This window comes from Nomascus leucogenys, unplaced genomic scaffold, assembly GCF_006542625.1.
Source record: "Nomascus leucogenys isolate Asia unplaced genomic scaffold, Asia_NLE_v1 000234F_39871_qpd_obj, whole genome shotgun sequence".
NCBI lineage: Eukaryota > Metazoa > Chordata > Mammalia > Primates > Hylobatidae > Nomascus > Nomascus leucogenys.
In genome coordinates, this window is record NW_022097559.1 from 21,002 (window position 1) to 39,926 (window position 18,925).

At 39.9% G+C, this 18,925-nt stretch overlaps 1 protein-coding gene across 2 annotated transcripts in view; it reads left to right on the plus strand.

Moving 5' to 3' along the window:
- Positions 1-16,129, plus strand: part of LOC101176699 (liprin-beta-1-like) — a 37,066-nt gene extending 20,937 nt beyond the window's left edge. The window contains exon 6 of one of the 2 annotated variants that reach the window (XM_030809058.1): positions 15,731-16,129. In XM_030809058.1, coding sequence (XP_030664918.1) covers positions 15,731-15,777 — 47 coding nt within the window. In that variant the 3' untranslated portion in view covers positions 15,778-16,129. The remainder of the gene's footprint in view (positions 1-15,730) is intronic. The other variant, XM_030809059.1, reaches the window with a different exon arrangement.
- The last annotated feature ends 2,796 nt before the right edge of the window (positions 16,130-18,925 follow it).

Here is an 18,925-nt window from a genome sequence, read left to right on the forward strand (position 1 = left end):
CAGGAGCTGCATTCCACCAGTGTGGAATGTTCTGCAAGCAAAACCAAAGGAGCCTAACAAGTGGTGTGCTTCTTTCTTACAAGTAGGCAGTGAAAGATGCAGCAAACTACTTTTTACTTTGAAGGGGCCATCAATACATCTCCTGTCCTAATCTGGCAGGCCTCTGGATCTTCATAGGGTTAATGTTGTGCCCTCTGGATTATACATATCTATTAAGGCATCTACAGTACATGCCACATCTTGCTCATTATCATGTATCCTCAAAATAGTAGACCAATATAATTTTTGTGAAATGACCAGATAGTACAGATCCCTATGACAGAAAATAAGAGAAGAACTAATATAGTCCTGGGGCAATCCTGTGAATTTATACCATTGTCATTTCCTGCTAATGCAAACTGCACTGATCCTCTTTTTTGATTGGTATGAAAAGACTATTTTCATCAGATCAATGATGGCATACTACATACTAGAGGCTGTGTTAATCTTCTCTAGTAAAGATATCACACCCAGTGCAGTAGCTGCAATTGGGACTACTCCTTTGTTAAACTAAAGAAGTACACAGTCATTTACCATCTGGTTTTTATAGATGCCAGAATGGTAACTCAACGGGAACAACTACCCTTGCATCCTTTAAATCTTTGAGGGTGGCTCTAATCTCTTCTATGTCCCTTGGAGATGTGATATGGTTTTTATTTACTATCTTGGCTGGATGGGGGTTTGGCAGTTTCAGGGGCTTCCATTTGGCCTTTTCTATTACAATTGCTCTTACTCATGGGACTTATAACATTCTAATTAACAAGAAAATCACAGCTTGAAAAACTAGATATTTCCATCTCTAATGTTACACAACATTATATTATATAAGGTGCATGTATGCTCACCCTCTCACCTCCTCCTTTTCACTTCAGTTACATTTCAGCAGCTCACTCCAGCTGCTCTGTCAAGCTGTTGTTTTCTGCCCTGAGGCTTCTCTGCTGTAGTCAGTGGGACACCTGCAGCAGCCTTCTTAGCCCTTCTGTCAAACGTGCAAACCTTGAAATAGGAGGAACTGAACACCCTTGACCAGTGGGGAGGGAAGCCGTGGATAAATCCTTCCATCTTATCTCCCTCAGGCAGACAATGATGAGGTTCATTCTATATGGCTGTTTGCAAGGATTTCTAGAAAGAACACCTCAGTTTCCCGTGGTGGTGGTCAGCTTTATAACCCATCCTTGATTTGGCTTTCCTTCCAGCCCAGTGTCACTCTTCCACCTCCCCTCTCCTATTCCTTGAGATCACTTACCAAATAAAGCAGCTGTTGTGAGATCTAGTTTCAGTATCTACCCCGTGAGCTTGGTGTGGCACGTTCATATATAGAATTTATACATGTTGTTGTACCAAATCAGAAAACACATGTAGGTACTTCAAAGAAAGAATCGTGCAAGATCCTACTATCTAGATATAGCTTTCTAGACTATTGTTTATGCATCTATTTTTTGAATAATGGGAAGTACAGTAAGTAAAGTATTTTTGCTTTAAGAAAAGTATTTTTTGTATTGTAAACATTTTATGTATTGTAAACATTTTTCGTTCATGGTGAGAACATTAAAAATCCTCCTTTTTTTAGCTGTTTTGAAATATATAATAAAGTATTACTAACTATGGTCACCAGGCTATGCAATAATGGATTACTAGAACTTATTACTCCTAGCTGAAACTTTGTACCACTTGACCAACCCCTCTCCTTTCCCCACCACCTCCACCCCCACTGGCCTCTAGTGAGATCTCGGTTCACTGCAACCTCCGTCTCCTGGATTCAAGCAATTCTTGTGCCTCAGCCTCCTGAGTACCTGGGATTACAGGTGTATGACACCACACCCAGCTAATTTTTGTATTTTTAGTAGAGACAGGGTTTCAGAATGTTGGTGAGGCTGGCCTTGAACTCCCAGCCTCAAGTGATCTGCCTGCCTCAGCCTCCCAAAGTGCTGGGATTACGGGCGTGAGTCACCGCACCTGGCCTTACCCTCTACTTCTGTGAGTTTGATTTTTTTAGACTTCACAAATAGGTGAGATCATATGGTATTTGTCTTTCTGTGCCTGGATTATTTCACTTAGCATAATGTCCTCTAGTTCATCCATATTGTTACAAATGACAGAATTTCCTATTTTTTTTTTTAGGATGAATAGTATTCTATTGTGTATATATACCACATTTTAAAACTCACTCATCTGTTGATGGATACTCTGGATGTTTCCATGTTGTGGCTATTTTTTGTTTGTTTGGTTTTGGTTTTTATTATACGTTAAGTTCTGGGATACATGTGCGGAACGTGTAGGTTTGTTACATAGGTATACATGTGCCATGGTGGTTTGCTGCACCCATCAACCTGTCATCTACATTAGGTATTTCTCCTAATGCTACTCCTCCCCTAGTCCCCACCTCCTGACAGGTCCCAGTGTGTGATGTTCCCCTCCCTGTGTCCATGTGTTCTTATCGTTCAATACCCACTTATGAGTGAGAACATGTGGTGTTTAGTTTTCTGTTCCTGTGTTAGTTTGCTGAGAATGATGGTTTCCAGCTTCACCCATGTCCCCGCAAAGGACATGAACTCATCCTTTTTTATGGCTGCGTAGTATTACATGGTATGTAAGTGCCATATTTTATCTATCCAGTCTATCATTGATGGGCATTTGGGTTGATTCCAAGTCTTTGCTATTGTGAATAGTGCTGCAATAAACATATGTGTGCGTGTGTCTCTATAGTAGAATGATTTATAATCCTTTAGGTATATACCCAGTAGTGGTATTGCTGGGTCAAATGGTATTCCTGATTCTAGATCCTTGAGGAATTGCCACACTGTCTTCCACAATGGTTGAACTAATTTACACTCCCACCAAAAGTGTAAAAGTGTTCCTATTTCTTCACATCCTCTCCAGCATCTGTTGTTTCCTGACTTTTTAACGATTGCCATTCTAACTGGTGTAAGATGGTATCTCATTGTGGTTTTGATTTGCATTTCTCTAATGACCAGTGATGATGAGCTTTGTTTCATATGTTTGTTGGCCGCATAAATGTCTTCTTTTGAGAAGTATCTGTTCATATCCTTCACCTACTTTTTGATGGAATAGTTTGTTTTTTTTTTCTTGTAAATTTGTTTAAGTTGTTTGTAAAGTCTGGATATTAGCCCTTTGTCAGATGGATAGATTGCAAAAATTTTCTTCCATTCTGTAGGTTGCCTGTACACTCTGGTGATAGTTTATTTTGCTGTGCCGAAGCTCTTTATTTTAATTAGATCCCATTTGACAATTTTGGCTTTTGTTGCCATTGCTTTTGGTGTTTTAGTCATAAAGTCTTTGCCCATGCCTATGTCCTGAATGGTATTGCCATTCAGGCATAAAACTTCTAGGGTTTTTATGGCTTTAGGTCTTACGTTTAAGTCTTTAATCCATTTTGAATTAATTTTTGTATAAGGTGTAAGGAAGGGGTCCATTTTCAGTTTTCTGCATATGGCTAGCCAGTTTTCCCAACGCCGTTTATTAAATAGGGAATCCTTTCCCCATTGCTTGTTTTTGTCAGGTTTGTCAAAGATCAGATTGTTGGTGTTATTTCTGAGGCCTCTGTTCTGTTCCATTGGTCTATATATTTGTTTTGGTACCAGTACCATGCTGTTTTGGTTAATGTATCCTTGTAGTATAGTTTGAAGTCAGGTAGTGTGATGCCTCCAGCTTTGTTTTTTTACTTAGGATTATCTTGGCTATACAGGCTCTTTTTGGATTCCATATGAAATTTAAGATAGCTTTTTTTCTAATTCTGTGAAGAAAGTCAATGGTAGTTTGATGGGGAGAGCACTGAATCTATAAATTACTTTGGGCAGTATGGCCATTTTTACAATATTGATTCTTCCTATCCATGAGCATGGAATGTTTTTCCATTTGTTTGTGTCCTCTCTTATTTCCTTGAGCAGTGGTTCGTAGTTCTCCTTGAAGAGGTCCTTCACAATCCTTGTAAGTTGTATTCTAGGTATTTAATTCTCTTTGTAGCAATTGTAAATGGGAGTGTGCTCATGATTTGGCTGTCTGTCTATTATTGGTGTATAGGAATGCTTGTGATTTTTGCACACTGATTTTGTACCCTGAGACTTTGCTGAAGTTGCTTATCAGCTTTAGGAGATTTTGGGCCGAGACGATGGGGTTTTCTAAATATGCAATCATGTCATCTGCAAACAGAGACAATTTGACTTCCTCTCTTCCTATTTGAATACCCTTTATTTCTTTCTCTTGCCTGATTGTCCTGGCCAGAACTTCCAACGCTGTGTTGAGTAGGAGTGGCATGAGAGGGCATCCTTGTCTTGTGCCAGTTTTCAAAGGGAATGCTTCCTTCCAGCTTTTGCCCATTCAGTATGATATTGGCTGTGGGTTTGTCCTAAATAGCTGTTATTATTTTGAGATATGTTCCATCGATACCTAGTTTATTCAGTATTTTTAGCATGAAGGGGTGTTGAATTTTATCGAAGGCCTTTTCTGCATCTGTTAAGATAATCGTGGTTTTTCTCATTGGTTCTGTTTGTGTGATGGATGCATTTATCAATATGCATATGTTAAACTAGCCTTGCATCCCAGGGATGAAGCTGACTTGATCGTGGTGGATAAGCTTTTTGATGTGCTGCTGGATTCTGTTTGCCAGTATTTTATTGAGGACTTTTGCATTGATGTTCATCAGGGATATTGGCCTGAAATTTTCTTTTTTTGTTGTGTCTCTGCCAGGTTTTGGAATCAGTATGATGCTGGCCTCATAAAATGAATTAGGGAGGATTCCCTCTTTTTCTGTTGTTTGGAATAGTTTCAGAAGGAATGGTACCATCTCTTCTCTGTACCTCTGGTAGAATTCAGCTGTGAATCCATGTGGTCCTGGGCTTTTTTTGGTTGGTAGGCTATTAGTTACTGCCTAAATTTCAGAACTTGTTGGTCTATTCAGGGATTCAAATTCTTCCTGGTTTAGTCTTGGGATGGTGTAAGTGTCCAGGAATGTATCCATTTCTTCTAGATTTTCTGGTTTATTTTCATGGAGGTGTTTATAGTATTCTCTGATGGTATTTTGTATTTCTTTGGGATCAGTGGTGATATACCCTTTATATTTTTTATTGTGTCTGTTTGATTCTTCTCTCTTTTCTTCTTTATTAGTCTGGCTAGCAGTCTATTTTTTGTTAATCTTTTCAAAAAAGCAGCTCCTGGATTCATTGATTTTTTTGAAGGGTTTTTCGTGTCTCTATCTCCTTCAGGTCGGCTCTGATCTTAGTTATTTCTTGTCTTCTGCTAGCTTTTGAATTTGTTTGCTCTTGCTTCTCTAGTTCTTTTAATTGTGATGTCAGGGTGTTGATTTTAGATCTTTCCTGCTTTCTCCTGTGGGCATTTAGTGCTGTAAATTTCCTTCTAAGTACTGCTGTAGCTGTGTCACAGAGATTCTGGTACATTGTGTCCTTGTTCTCATTGGTTTCAAAGAACTTATTTATTTTTGTCTTAATTTTGTTATTTACCTAGTAGTCATTCAGGAGCAGGTTGTTCAGTTTCCATGTAATTGTGCAGTTTTGAGGGAGTTTCTTAATCCTGAGTTCTAATTTGATTCTAATGATTTCCATTCTTTTGCATTTGCTGAGGAATGTTTTTCTTCCAATTATGTGGTCAATTTTAGAATAAGTGTGATGTGGTGCTAAGAAGAACGTATATTCTGTTGATTTGGGTGGAGAGTTCTGTAGATGTCTATTAGATCCGCTTGGTCCAGAACTGAGTTCAAGTCATGGATATCCTTGTTAATTTTCTGTCTCATTGATCTGTCTAGTATTGACAGTGGGGTGTTAAAGTCTCCCACTATTATTGTGTGGGAGTCTAAGTCTCTTTGTAGGTCTCTAAGAACTTGATTTATGAATCTGGGTGCTCCTGTATTGGGTGCATTTAGGACAGTTAGCTCTTCTTGTTGAGTTGATCCCTTTACCATTATGTAATGGCCTTCTTTGTCTCTTTTGATCTTTCTTGGTTTAAAGTCTGTTTTATCAGAGACTAGGATTGCAACCCCTGGTTGTTTTTTTGTTTGTTTGTTTGTTTTGCTTTCCATTTGCTTGGTAAATCTTCCTCCATCCCTTTATTTTGAGCCTATGTGTGTCTTTGCATGTGGCATGAGTCTCCTGGATACAGCACACCAATAGGTCTTGACTCTTTATCCAATTGCCAGTCTGTGTTTTTTAATTGGGGCATTTAGCCCATTTACATTTAAGTTTAATATTATTATGTGTGAATTTGATCCTGTTGTTATGATGCTAACTGGTTATTTGCCTGTTAGTTGATGCAGTTTCTTCATAGTTTTAATGGTCTTTACAATTTGGCATGTTTTTGCAGTGGCTGGTACCGGTTGTTCCTTTCCCTGTTTAGTGCTTCCTTCAGAAGCTCTTGGAAGACAGGCCTGGTGGTGACAAAATCTCTCAGCATTTGCTTGTCTGTAAAGGATTTTATTTCTCCTTCGCTTACAAAGCTTAGTTTGGCTGGATATAAAATTCTGGGTTAAGAATTCTTTTCTTTAAAAATGTTGAATATTAGCTCCCACTCTCTTCTGGCTTGTAGAGTTTCTGCAGAGACATCTGCTATTAGTTTGATGGGCTTCTTTCTGTGGGTAACCCACGTTTCTCTCTGGCTGCCCTTAACATTTTTTCCTTCATTTCAACCTTGGTGAATCTGACGATTGTCTTGCGGTTGCTCTTCTCAAGGAGTATCTTTGTGGTGTTCTATGTATTTCCTGAATATGAATGTTGGCCTGCCTTGCTAGGTTGGGGAAGTTCTCCTGGATAATATCCTGAAGAGTGTTTTGCAACTTGGTTCCATTCTCCCCGTCACTTTCAGGTACACCAATCAAACGTAGGTTTGGTCTTTTCACATAGCCCCATATTTTTGAAGACTTTATTCATTCCTTTGGATTCTTTTTTCTCTAATCTTGTATTCACACTTTATTTCATGGAGTTGATCTTTAATCTCTGATATCCTTTCTTCTGCTTGATTGATTCAGCTATTGATACTTGTGTGTGCTTCACAAAGTTCTCGTGCTGTGTTTTTCAGCTCCATCAGGTGATTTATGTTCTTCTCTAAACTGGTTATTCTAGTTAGCAATTCCGCTAACCTTTTTACAAGGTTCTTAACTTCCTTGCATTGGGTTAGAACATGCTCCATTAGCTTGGAGGAGTTTATTACCCACCTTCTGAAGCCTACTTCTGTCAATTTGTCAAACTCATTCACCATCCAGCTTTGTTCCCTTGCTGGTGAGGTGTTGTGATCCTTTGGAGGAGAAGAGGCCTTTTGGAATTGGCTTTTGGAATTTTCAGCATTTTTCAGTGGCTTTTGGAATTTTCAGTGGCTTTGGAATTTTCAGCATTTTCGTGCTGTCTTTTCCTCATCTTCATGGATTTATCTACCTTTGGTCTTTGATGGTGGTGATCTTTGGATGGGGTTTTTGTGTGGACATCTTTTTGTTGATGTTGATGCTATTCCTTTCTGTTTGTTAATTTTCCTTCTAACAGTCAGGCTCCTCTGCTGCAAGTCTGCTAGAGTTTGTTGGAGGTCCACTCCAGACCATGGTTGCCTGTGTATCACCAGCAGAGTCTGCGGAACAGCAAAGATTGCTGCTTGTTCCTTCCTCTGGAAGCTTTCTCCCAGAGGGGGACCTGCCAGATGCCAGCTAGAGCTCTCCTATATGAGGTATCTGTCAACCCCTGCTGGGAGGTGTCTCCCAGTCAGGAGGCACAGGGTCAGGGACCCAGCTGAGGAGGCAGTCTGTCCCTTAATAGAGCTTGAGTGCTGTGCTGGGAGATCTGCTGCTCTCTTCAGAGCCAGCAGGCAGGAATGCTTAAGTCTGCTGAAGCTGTGGCCATAGCGGCCCCTTTCGCTAGGTGCTCTGTCCCAGGGAGATAGGAGTTTTATCTATAAGCCCCTGACTAGGGCTGCTGCCTTTCTTTCAGAGATGTCCTGCCCAGAGAGGAGGAATCTAGAGAGGCAGTCTGGCTACAGTGGCTTTGCTGAGCTGTGGTATGCTACACCCAGTTCGAACTTCCCAGTGGCTTATTTACACTGTGAGGGGAAAACTGCCTGCTCATGCCTCAGTAATGATGGATGCCCTCCACCCAGCAAGCTCAAGCGTCCAGGTCGACTTCAGGCTGCTATGCTGGCAGCAAGAATTTCAAGCCAGTGTATCTTAGCTTGCTGGGCTCCATGGGGATGCAATCCACTGAGCTAGACCACTTGGCTCCCTGGCTTCAGCCCCCTTTCCAGAGTGGTGAATGGTTCTATCTCGCTGGCGTTCCAGCATCCCCGGGGTATGGAAAAAAAAATTCCTGCAGATAGCTTGGTGTCTGCTCAAATAGCCACCCAGTTTTGTGCTTGAAATCCAGGGCCCTTGTGGTGTGGGCACCTGTGGGAATCTCCTCGTCCACTGGTTGCGAAGACCATGTGAAAAGCACAGTATCTGAGTCAGAATGCACCATTCCTCACGGCACAGTCCCTCAAGGCTTCCCTTGGCTAGGGGAGGGAGCTCCTTGACCACTTATGCTCCCAGGTGAGGCGATGCCCACCCTGCTTTGGCTCACCCTCCATGGGCTGCACCCACTGTCTAACCAGTCCAATGAAATGAGCTGGGTACCTCAGTTGGAAATGCAGAAATCACCTGCCTTCTGCATTGATCTTGCTGGGAGCTGCAGACCAGAGCAGCTCCTATTTGGCCATCTTGCCAGCCACCTCCACTTTGGCTATTGTTAATAATGTTGCTGTGAAAGTTGATTATGCAAACTATTTAATAGGTCACCCTTGTCATACCCAACTAAAACAGAGTCAAGGTACTCAGGGCACATAACATTGCTCCAAGAATGTAATTCTCTGCAAACCTGGCTGCTGAAACTGCCTGCTGTAACCTGAAACCAGTTTTACCTAATGGCTACTCAACCTGCTGCAACTCTAAGATTAGTTTTACCCCCCACTTTCACTCACCAGTCAGAGCTCACCAGCTCCCTAGAACCTTACTAGTGCCAGTGAATGTTCTTTCAACGCAATTAAGTAGGGGCTGGGTGTAGCGGTTCAGCCTGTAATCCCAGCACTTTGGGAGGCCAAGGCTGGTGGATCGCTTGAGCTCAGGAATTGGAGACCAGCCTGGGCAACATGGCAAACCCCATCTCTACAAAAAAATATGAAAATTAGCCAGTGTGGTGGCATGCACCTGTAATCCCAGCTACTTGGAAGCTGTAATGGGAAGAGCACCTGAGCCTAGGGAGGTCAAGGCTGCAGTGAGCCATGATGACACCACTGCACTCCAGCCTGGGTGACAGAGTCAGACCCTGTATTAGAAAATAAACAGAAAAACAAAAAGTAACATTTCTTCTTTTATAAAACCTCCAACCTTCTTTTTTGTTCTTCAGGCATACTCAGGGAAGATCAACCATCTATGTGTATGTCCTGAACTACAATTCTTGCTTCCCAAAGAAAATGTTTTGAATTAGCAATTTATCTCTATATTTTATTTGATTTCGACACTTCAATGAACATGGAAGTGTGGACATCTTTTCCACATACTGATTTCAGTTCCTTTGAATACAGACCTAGACGGGGGATTGCTGGATCATATGGTTTTCAGTTTTCAAGGAACCTCCATCTTGTTTTCCAGAATGGCTGTATTAATTTACAATCCCACCAACAGTGTACAAAGGTGCCCTTTTCTCCACATCTTTGCCAACACAATATCTTTTCATGTGTCTCTTGCGATTTTTTTTTTTTTTTTTTTTTTTTTGAGACAGAGTCTCGCTCTGTCGCCCAGGCTGGAGTGCAGTGGCGCAATCTCGGCTCACTGCAAGCTCCGCCTCCCGGGTTCACGCTATTCTCTTGCTTCAGCCTCTCCGAGTAGCTGGGACTACAGGGCGCCCGCCACCACGCCCTGCTAATTTTTTTGTATTTTTAGTAGAGACGGGGTTTCACCGTGGTCTCGATCTCCTGACCTCGTGATCCGCCCACCTCGGCCTCCAAAGTGCTGGGATTACAAGCGTGAGCCACTGCACCCGGCCGTGATTTTTAAAAATGACTGTGCATGTGTAGTATTCTATCACAAAGTGCTACCACAATTGATTCAACACTCTCTCTCACACTTAGACATTACAGTTATTTCCCTCTTTTTGTTATTCTAAAGCAATGCTATGATTAACATACGTCTATTTAAGAAGTAGCAGTAGGCCAGGCGCAGTGGCTCACTCCTGTAATCCCAGCACTTTGGGGAGGCCGAGGCTGTTGGATCACAAGGTCAGGAGTTCAAGACCAGCCTGGCCAAGATGGTTAAACACCGTCTCTACTAAAAATACAAAAAAATTAGCTGGGCGTAGTGGCGGGGCGCCTATAGTCCCAGCTACTCGGAGAGGCTGAGGCAGGAGAATGGCATGAACCCGGGAGGCGGAGCTTGCAGCGAGCCGAGATTGCGCCACTGCACTCCAGCCTGGGTGACACAGCGAGACTCTGTATCAAAAAAAAAAAAAAACAAACAAAAAATTAGCTGGGCATGGTGACAGGCGCCTGTAATCTCCAGCTACTCAGAGGCTGAGGCAGGAGAATCGCTTGAACCAGGTGGCAGAGATTGCAGTGAGCCAAGATCGCGCCACTGCAATCCATCCTGGGCAACAAGGGCAAAACTCCATCGCAAAAAAAAAAAAAAAAAAAAGAGTAGCAGTAAATTATATCCATAGTGGTGAAAGCATGGGCTCTGGAGTCAAGCTGATAGATGAAAATTCCAAATACTCTACCTGATAGTTTACAGAATTTTTATAAGTTTCTTAATATCTCTAAGCCTCATTCTTATTGTATAAAAGTGTAATACAAATAGGTAATAATAATAGGTTATGTATCATAGATTGCTTATAAATATTCTAAGTTAATTTATACAAAGCACTTAGAACAGTACCTTGGTATAACAACCTTTCAATAAAATTTCATCATTATTGTTGTCTATTTCATTAGAATTAATTTTTAGGAGTAAATTGCTTGGTCAAAAGGTGTGTTTTGTTTTTTTGTTTTGTTTGTTTTGTTTTGTTTTGAGACAGAGTCTTGCTCTGTTGCCCAGGCTGGAGTGCAGTGATAGAATCTCGGCTCACTGCAACCTCCACCTCCCAGGTTCAAGCAATTCTCCTGCCTCAGCCTCCCAAGTAGCTAGAATTACAGGTGTGCACCACCATGCCTGACAATTTTTTGTATTTTTAGTAGAGATGGGGTTCCACCATGTTGGCCAGGCTGGTCTTGTGACCTTAGGTGATCTGCCTGCCTCGGCTCCCAAAGTGTTGGGATTACAGGCATGAGCCACCACACCTGGCCAAAGGTGTGTATTTTTGAGCTCTGATATAAGTTGCTAAATTTAGGCTTGGTATTAATATTCATAAATTAATATTGTACCATCATTACAATCAATAATGTTTCTGTGGATGGAAATATGTGGATTGTTTTTAATACAAGAGGCTAAATAGAAATATTCTTGAAAACCTTGTATTTTGGATTTGGAAATAATGTCAGGAGTCATCTGTCAATCTGTATCAGTGAAGATAGGCTAGTGTATACGATAGTAACAAACAATCCCATAAGCTCATTATTTAAAGCAACAATGGTTATTTCTCACTCATGCTACATGTTCATTGTAATGAAGTGGTTGTAGAAGAGTGGGTGTGTGCTCCTATAATCATAGACCCTGGTTAACAGGAACTCCATCTAGATAGATGCTTCCACACTTCTGAGGCAGGAAAATGGGAAAATGGCAATAAATGCACTGGCTTTTAAGGCTTCTACCTGAATTAGACCTATGTTAATTAGTTCTGCTCGTATTTCATTAGTCAAATAAGACATTGGCCAACACCTAACTTCACAGGGTTAGAGAACTATAATCCTACTCTGTGCTCAGGAGAGAAGAATCAGGGTATTTGTGAACAGCCTTAATGACTGCCACAAAATCACTTGATTTTGGTTTATTTTCATTTTTTAAATTTAAATGCTATTTATTTTTTGAAATAGGTAATATATTCACATGGTTCAAAATTGAAAAGTCACAAAATGTTATACAGTGAAAAGCCTATGTTCTTCTATCTCTTCCTTACCTGAAGCGAACCAGTGTTGATAGTTTTCTTGTGTTTCTTCTAGAGATATTCTATACATATACTATATTGGCAAAAACTCTCTCTCTCTCTCTGTCTGTGTGTGTGTGTGTGTGGTGTGTGTGTGTGTGTGTATGTGGTGACTCTCCTCTGTTTGCCCTCAGATCCATTATCCACCCTTATGGATCTGTTATATGCCCTAGGGAGTTGACATTTATAAATGCATCTCTCAAGTTCCCTTGCCCTCTCACTTATAGCTGAGTTTGGCCAATGGGAGACATCAATAGGAGATTGAAGAGCAAGAGAGGAGACTGTTCAGGCTGCCCCTCCAATTCCCTCTGCTTTAGAGCTACAGTTGGGGCAGTGACTGAGTCTCTCTTTAAACACAGCTCTTGCTGGGTAGCCCTTCCTCAGGGTCTTCATCTCTCACAGATCTCTGATACACTGTTCCTCTTCTTGCCCCATAAGCCATATGAATGTTAATGGCTCCCTGCCATTGCTAGTTAGTCCTGGGGGACTCACCCTCTCTTTCTGTCTTATTAAAACAGCTTGATGGAGATATAATTCATATGTCATACAACTTACCCACTTAAAGTATACAATTTAATATCTGAATATCTTCTCATATATTCACAGACGTGTCAGCATCTCTTTGTGTTTCCTTAACTTGTTACACTTTGTAAATAGTCCCTTCATTGAATTTTCTTCTGTTCTTAGGAAACAAAAAGCATACAGAGTGCTTTCCTGTTTTCTGCTGGGACCCTGTTCCAAGAGGGCAGCACCATTCTGCATTGTAGATGCTAAATGAATATTTGTTTCTTGAATACATAATGCATTAAATCTGTTAATTTGAATTTAAATTAATTATACACACAGTGGTATGCTGGCTCTGGCTCATACCAACTCAGGAGAGCCAATTGTTTAATTTATAGGAATTTTGTGAGCTGGTTATTAAACACAGCCATTATTTAAAAATAAATTAACTTTATTACTTTAATAAGTTAAATAAGTAATAAAAAGCTAATAACTACTAAAAATTAATCACTTCCAAATCATTTTACTACATTTCACTATTATGTGTGCTCTTGAGATTATTTGCATCTGCTGTATCCATATGGTAGAAATACTATAAAATGGCATATAGAGGGTATGCGTGTCTGTCCCCAACTCTGTATTCCATGATGACATGTTGATATCTTGAAAATGGCCATTTTGGGAGTATTTCCACCACAGAAATCAGCAAATGATACAAATCAGGACTTAATTTTTTGTTTTGTTGAAAATCTATTTTTTGTTTTGTTGATTATCTATTGATTTTTGTTGATATCTAGACTTAAGAAAATGATGATAAAAATGTTAATAACACAAATTAAACTTCGAAGTTTATCACTGTGAATAATAGAACAAAAAATTGAGGAGATATCATTCCCAGTATTTGAAATTAATATCTGATTCAGCAAAGAGATCATGCATGTCATTGATGTACCAGTGAAGCTCCAAAATATGTGTTTCATTTTCATCTTTTTTGTCTACCAACATTTATGAATCTACACTTGTGGGGCTGGTTGTTGCATATTTACCAGCACAGTACTGTATATAAACAGCCACACATATCCACTCACACACCACCCCACCCCAACACCCCCCACAACAGAGTTTAGATATCATTCTGTATTACCCATAGAGCTTCTCAATCTTTTTTAGGTTTGCATTTAGGTACCTTATGAATGTTATTTTAGACTGCGATCTTTCCTGTTACAAAATAATGCTACAGTGAATGACTTGTGAATCATCTGTATGATCATATGTGATTTGTAATGTCATAGCTATGCTAAATTGCTGTCTATGAAAGTTTTACCAATGATTGGTATCCCTACAAGCAATATATGAGTCTGTTTTCCTACACCCTCAGATGGATTATGTTAATGTTAGTAACATTTATTCTTGGAGACGCAATGTAGGAAGCCACCTTTCTCAGGAGCAGACTGATTATGCCACAATAATAATAACTGGCCGCTGTAAATAAATATTTGCAAGTAGCCTATCTTGGAAATAGAAAGGCACAGTACTGTTTTCAAGACTTCTGCTAAGAAGAGGATAGGTTAATAAGTCATTAATGTTTTGGCTCATTCTCTTCAAAAGCAATATGGAGGAATTTTTCTGGTAGACACTGGAAAAAAGAGAAGGAGAAATGTCAGCTTACAAAAGAAATGGCTGTGTAAATACAATAATTGCATGGCAGTGCTTGATAATTCTGTACTCAAGCCCCCTGGGCTCCATGTTATAGAGCTCCTCTGGGAAGGCAGAGGGAAGAACCAGAAAAAGGAGCCTTATTTCTGCTAAGATGCAGCCAGACCCTCTGTGAAAGACCTACAGAACTTTGAGCACAGCTTCCACTTATCCACAAACCTTGTAGCTATCAACCAAGGCTTGAGTAGAAAACTGTGCATTCATATAGTTTGACTTGCTTTGCATTTCTCCCTTTCCTTTTTCTTTTTACACTTCAAAAAGAGATAAAAGTCTTCTGTAGATATAACTGACAAAGCATCAGTCCTTACGGATTTAAGAATCTTAAGACTGGGCCGGAAAAAAATGCATAAGCAAAGAGTAAGACCTGCCTGGCCACATTTCCTTAGCCACATTGCTTATGGATTGTCAGACTTTGACTCATAGCTCACAGCTTAGTAGCTCTGTGATACTAGGGAGTTACTTGACCTTCAGTTGCCTCATCTATAGAATGGGGATAATAATAGTTCCAACCTCATGGGATTATTGTGGGGAAATGAGATAATCCATATAAGGTATTGAGCCAGTGCTTAACATATACATGCTGTTGCTCAATGTATGCTATCAATTATTATAATAGAAATATATACTATAAATTGTATGCACCCTTATTAAGCAGTAGAGATTTCATCATTCACAGTAGATTTTTTTTCTGTTGCCTTTATGATCTGAGTTTTAAAAAAAACCCACTAAATATTCCTATCTCAGACCCTGTCTCAGAAAACAAACAGAAAAACCAATAGGTAACATTTCTTCTTTTATAAAACCTCCAACCTTCTTTTTGTTCATTGGTGAAGTAAAGATCATTAGTGAAGTAGATCTTGGCTAAATAGAGTGGCTGAAAGTAGAAAAACAGTGCACTTTACAACCACTAGAATAAGGCTTTTTTTCTGTCTGGCTTAGTTACATGATACAATTGAGTCTATCCAGGCTTAGTTTTAAGTAACCATTTATTTTGCTGAACAAAATTAGAGCTTGTGTGCATTTATTATAACATATATCCAGGTCCTATTTAATCTCCTAGGAGAAGAAATGTACTAAATGATACACTGGTGTCATGGAAGAGCTTATCCAACTTAATTAAGTAGACCTTTTATTCCCGTATAGTAGGTTAGACATTCTGATTCTTTCTGATGATTCTGCATTGGAATTTAGCTGACCAGGGAGTTGGTTATACATAGCATGGAACATCTTTTTTTGCCCACAGTTTAATTATGTATAGATAGTAGAAACGAGCTTTGGTATGAAAGCCTAAATACAGCTAAGATACAATGAGCTGATGACAAAGATTCTCTCTCTCTCTCTCTCACTCTCGCTTCAAGTAGCAATGCAACTGCACCTGATTAGAAGACTGATCTTTGAAAAATAAGTTCAATTCAAATCAAGAAACGTTTCTCGAGGACACAGTTATCTACAAGGTACTGTGATGAGTAGTATGAATAATAATAAGACAAAGAAGGTAATGTCACTTCTCTCAAGAAATCACCATTTAAGGGAACAAACAAATAAGTCCAGACCAGACAGTAATAAAATGTGGGAAATGCTACACTAGTAAAAAAAAAAAAAATCATTATAGGAACTGTGACGAAGGCACTAATTCCATCAGGGGAGCAGGGAGGAAGGTGCTAAGGGAAATTTTGCAGAAGTGACATTTGAATTGGATCTTGGAGGATTTCCAAGATTTTTGTGGAAAGCAGAGAGAGATAAATAAACAGCATGAGCAGGAGCAGAGAACATCAGTGGTCAGGATGAAGCTCAAAAGATTTGCTAAGACGCAGTTATAAAGCATTTAGCTGCCTTCTAAGATTGCCTGGGCTTTATTGTGAAAATAATGGAGAAAATTGAAGGTTCTTAGTTGGGGCAGTTTGAGTTTGGGGGAAGGTGCATAAGAGTGGGGACACAGGTGATGTGCTGGCAGGGAGAGTGTGTGAACAAGGAAAAGGTCTTGAATTGTAACTCTGGAGAACATCTTGTGGCAGGTTGTGGAAGAGAAATATATAAAGGAGGCTCCTAAGAACTGACTTTTGAAATTAAAGGAATCCCGAGACAAGCATAAGAAAGCAAAAAAAAGATGATAAGGAAAAGGAATCGATCAGCAGTGTCAACCACCATATACAGATCCAGAGGAAAACGAAAAAGAAAGCTATTTGGTTGAGAACTAGACCATTTTTAGTGGCTCCTTTGAGACCACTTTCAATAGAATTAGTAAGGTAGAAACCAAATACCATGTCAGACAAGGAGAAATAATACTTGCAATGCACAGGAAATTTGACGATAGGCAGGAGCTGATGTTGCATCTCTCAAGGAGGGTAGTATTTAAGAGCAACCAATGGAAATTATGAGAAATAGGAGCTAAAAAGGTCTAATCCCCCAAACCAGACAGACGAGAAACATTTGCAGAATGATGTCATCCTGCCTCCTTGGGTGATATCACTTTGTTCCTCAGATGTTTAACCCAGCCTGCATGAGTCAACATCTATATTTGGGCATAAGGAGAACTACCTTTTGTGCTATGTGCCAGTTCAGAAGTCTGTTTTTGCTAGTCTGGTTTAGCTCTGCCAAATTATTTAGGCTTATGACTGCATCAACAGCCCATGGAAATTAATCTGTTTAATATCACATAGCTCTAATTCCAGCACACTTACTTCTATTCAGTGTAATCTTAATTGTTTTTTTTCCCTTTGCATTTGGAAGACACAAGGTTTATATTTACAAGTACATTCATAGCAGATTTTAAAAGGCAAAAGTAGAAATGTCAGAAAAACCATATATAGAATCCAAGAGCTTATATCGATTACTGAACATGACTAGAATAATAGTAATAACTTCTGTGAATTAAGTGCCTAGTGTTTGCCAGACAATTTTCACTGAGTATCTTTGATTCTATAGCCCTAAAATGTAGATATGATTTCCATCCAGAAAAGATTAAGTAACTTGATTACATTCACTCAGTCAGCAAATGGAAGAGTAGGGACTCAAAGCTAGACCTGACCCCAAAGCCCATGGTCTTTCACCACTCTGTGCCCTCTTCAAATACCATGGTGCCCATTAATGCAAAAGAAAAGTGAACTGGCTGAGTGCAGTGGCCCACACCCATAACCCAACATTTTGGGAGGCCGACGTGGGCAGAGCCCTCGAGATCAGGAGTTGGAAGCCAGCCTGACCAATATGGTGAAACCCTGTCTTTACTAAAATACAAACAAAAAAAAAAATTAGCTGGACGTGTGGCACATGCTTGTAATCCCAGCTATTCAGGAGGCTGAGGCAGGAGAATCACTTGAACCTGGGAGGCGGAGGTTGCAGTGAGCCGAGATCTTACCACTGCACTCCAGCCTGAGAGACAGAGCGAGACCCTGTCTCAAAAAAAAATAAAAAAAGTGAACCAAGTCATATCAGTTATGTTTACAAGTGATGACCGAGGCATTCATGGTAGAAGCTCTTTTTAGATGTAAATTACTCATCTAACTTTTATTGGGAAGTAAATATTTCAAAATGCATGTGGTTGACCAGACTCAATAGTAAATGACTCCGTATTTCTAATGGGATATCAGAGGAGAAAGCAAAAAAGGAAAGAAGATAGGAGCATTACACAACAGAAACAATGTCTGAAGGAAAATTCAAAATTTAAGAAGAGCTGGAGATGGGTTCTTATAAGATCTCATAAGATCATAATTTTTCTGGAATTTTGAACTATAGTGATTCGTTCTAAGAAAAAGAAATCAGTTCACAGCAAAAGAATCTCCCTAAGGTTATTTCCCATCCCCACAAGCATTGAAAAATGCTTTTTGCATATTACACAGAGAAGTTCTGCTTGTTTTTCTCAACCCCTCCTTGTCAGACCAGGATGGGATGGGAAGGGTGGCTTACCTTTGTAAAACCCCTGCCAGAGAGCCTTCCCTTGGCACGGAATCTAAAGTAGTCTCCCAGACAATCTCTAGCACATCACTGAGTTATATTTTCTTCATAGCAGTACCTGAAATTATTTTGTTTACTCATTTTTTCACTGACTGGATTACCCCCACTAAATTTACTCTCCATGAGAACAGATTTTATCTTTTTGATTCATGGCTAAACCTGAAGCACTCAGAACGGTACCTAAAACAATGCCTCAAAAAAAATTTGCTGACTGAATGAATGAATGAATGAATGAGTTAATATTGCCAAGGGCACAGTAATGTGAATCCCCAGCTTAAAGTGGAGATCTTCACCCAAGAAATAAGTTTTGTATCTCTCCCTGAAGAAAGAAACAGTTATGAGGGTGGGGAGTGTGTTTATGTTCATGGGCTATTAAAGGAAAACTCAGAAAGATGGTGTGGTAAAAATAAATATGTATTTGGTCTTTGTTCCAGTTCTTTTTTGTTTGTTATTTTGTTTAGACAGGTGTGGTGCTGTGCCATTACATTGCAGCTTAAATCTATCAGGTGATCCTCCTAACTCAGCCTGCTGAGTAACAGGCATGGACCACCATGTTGGCTAATTTTTACATTTTTTTTATAGAGATGGGTTTTGCCATGTTG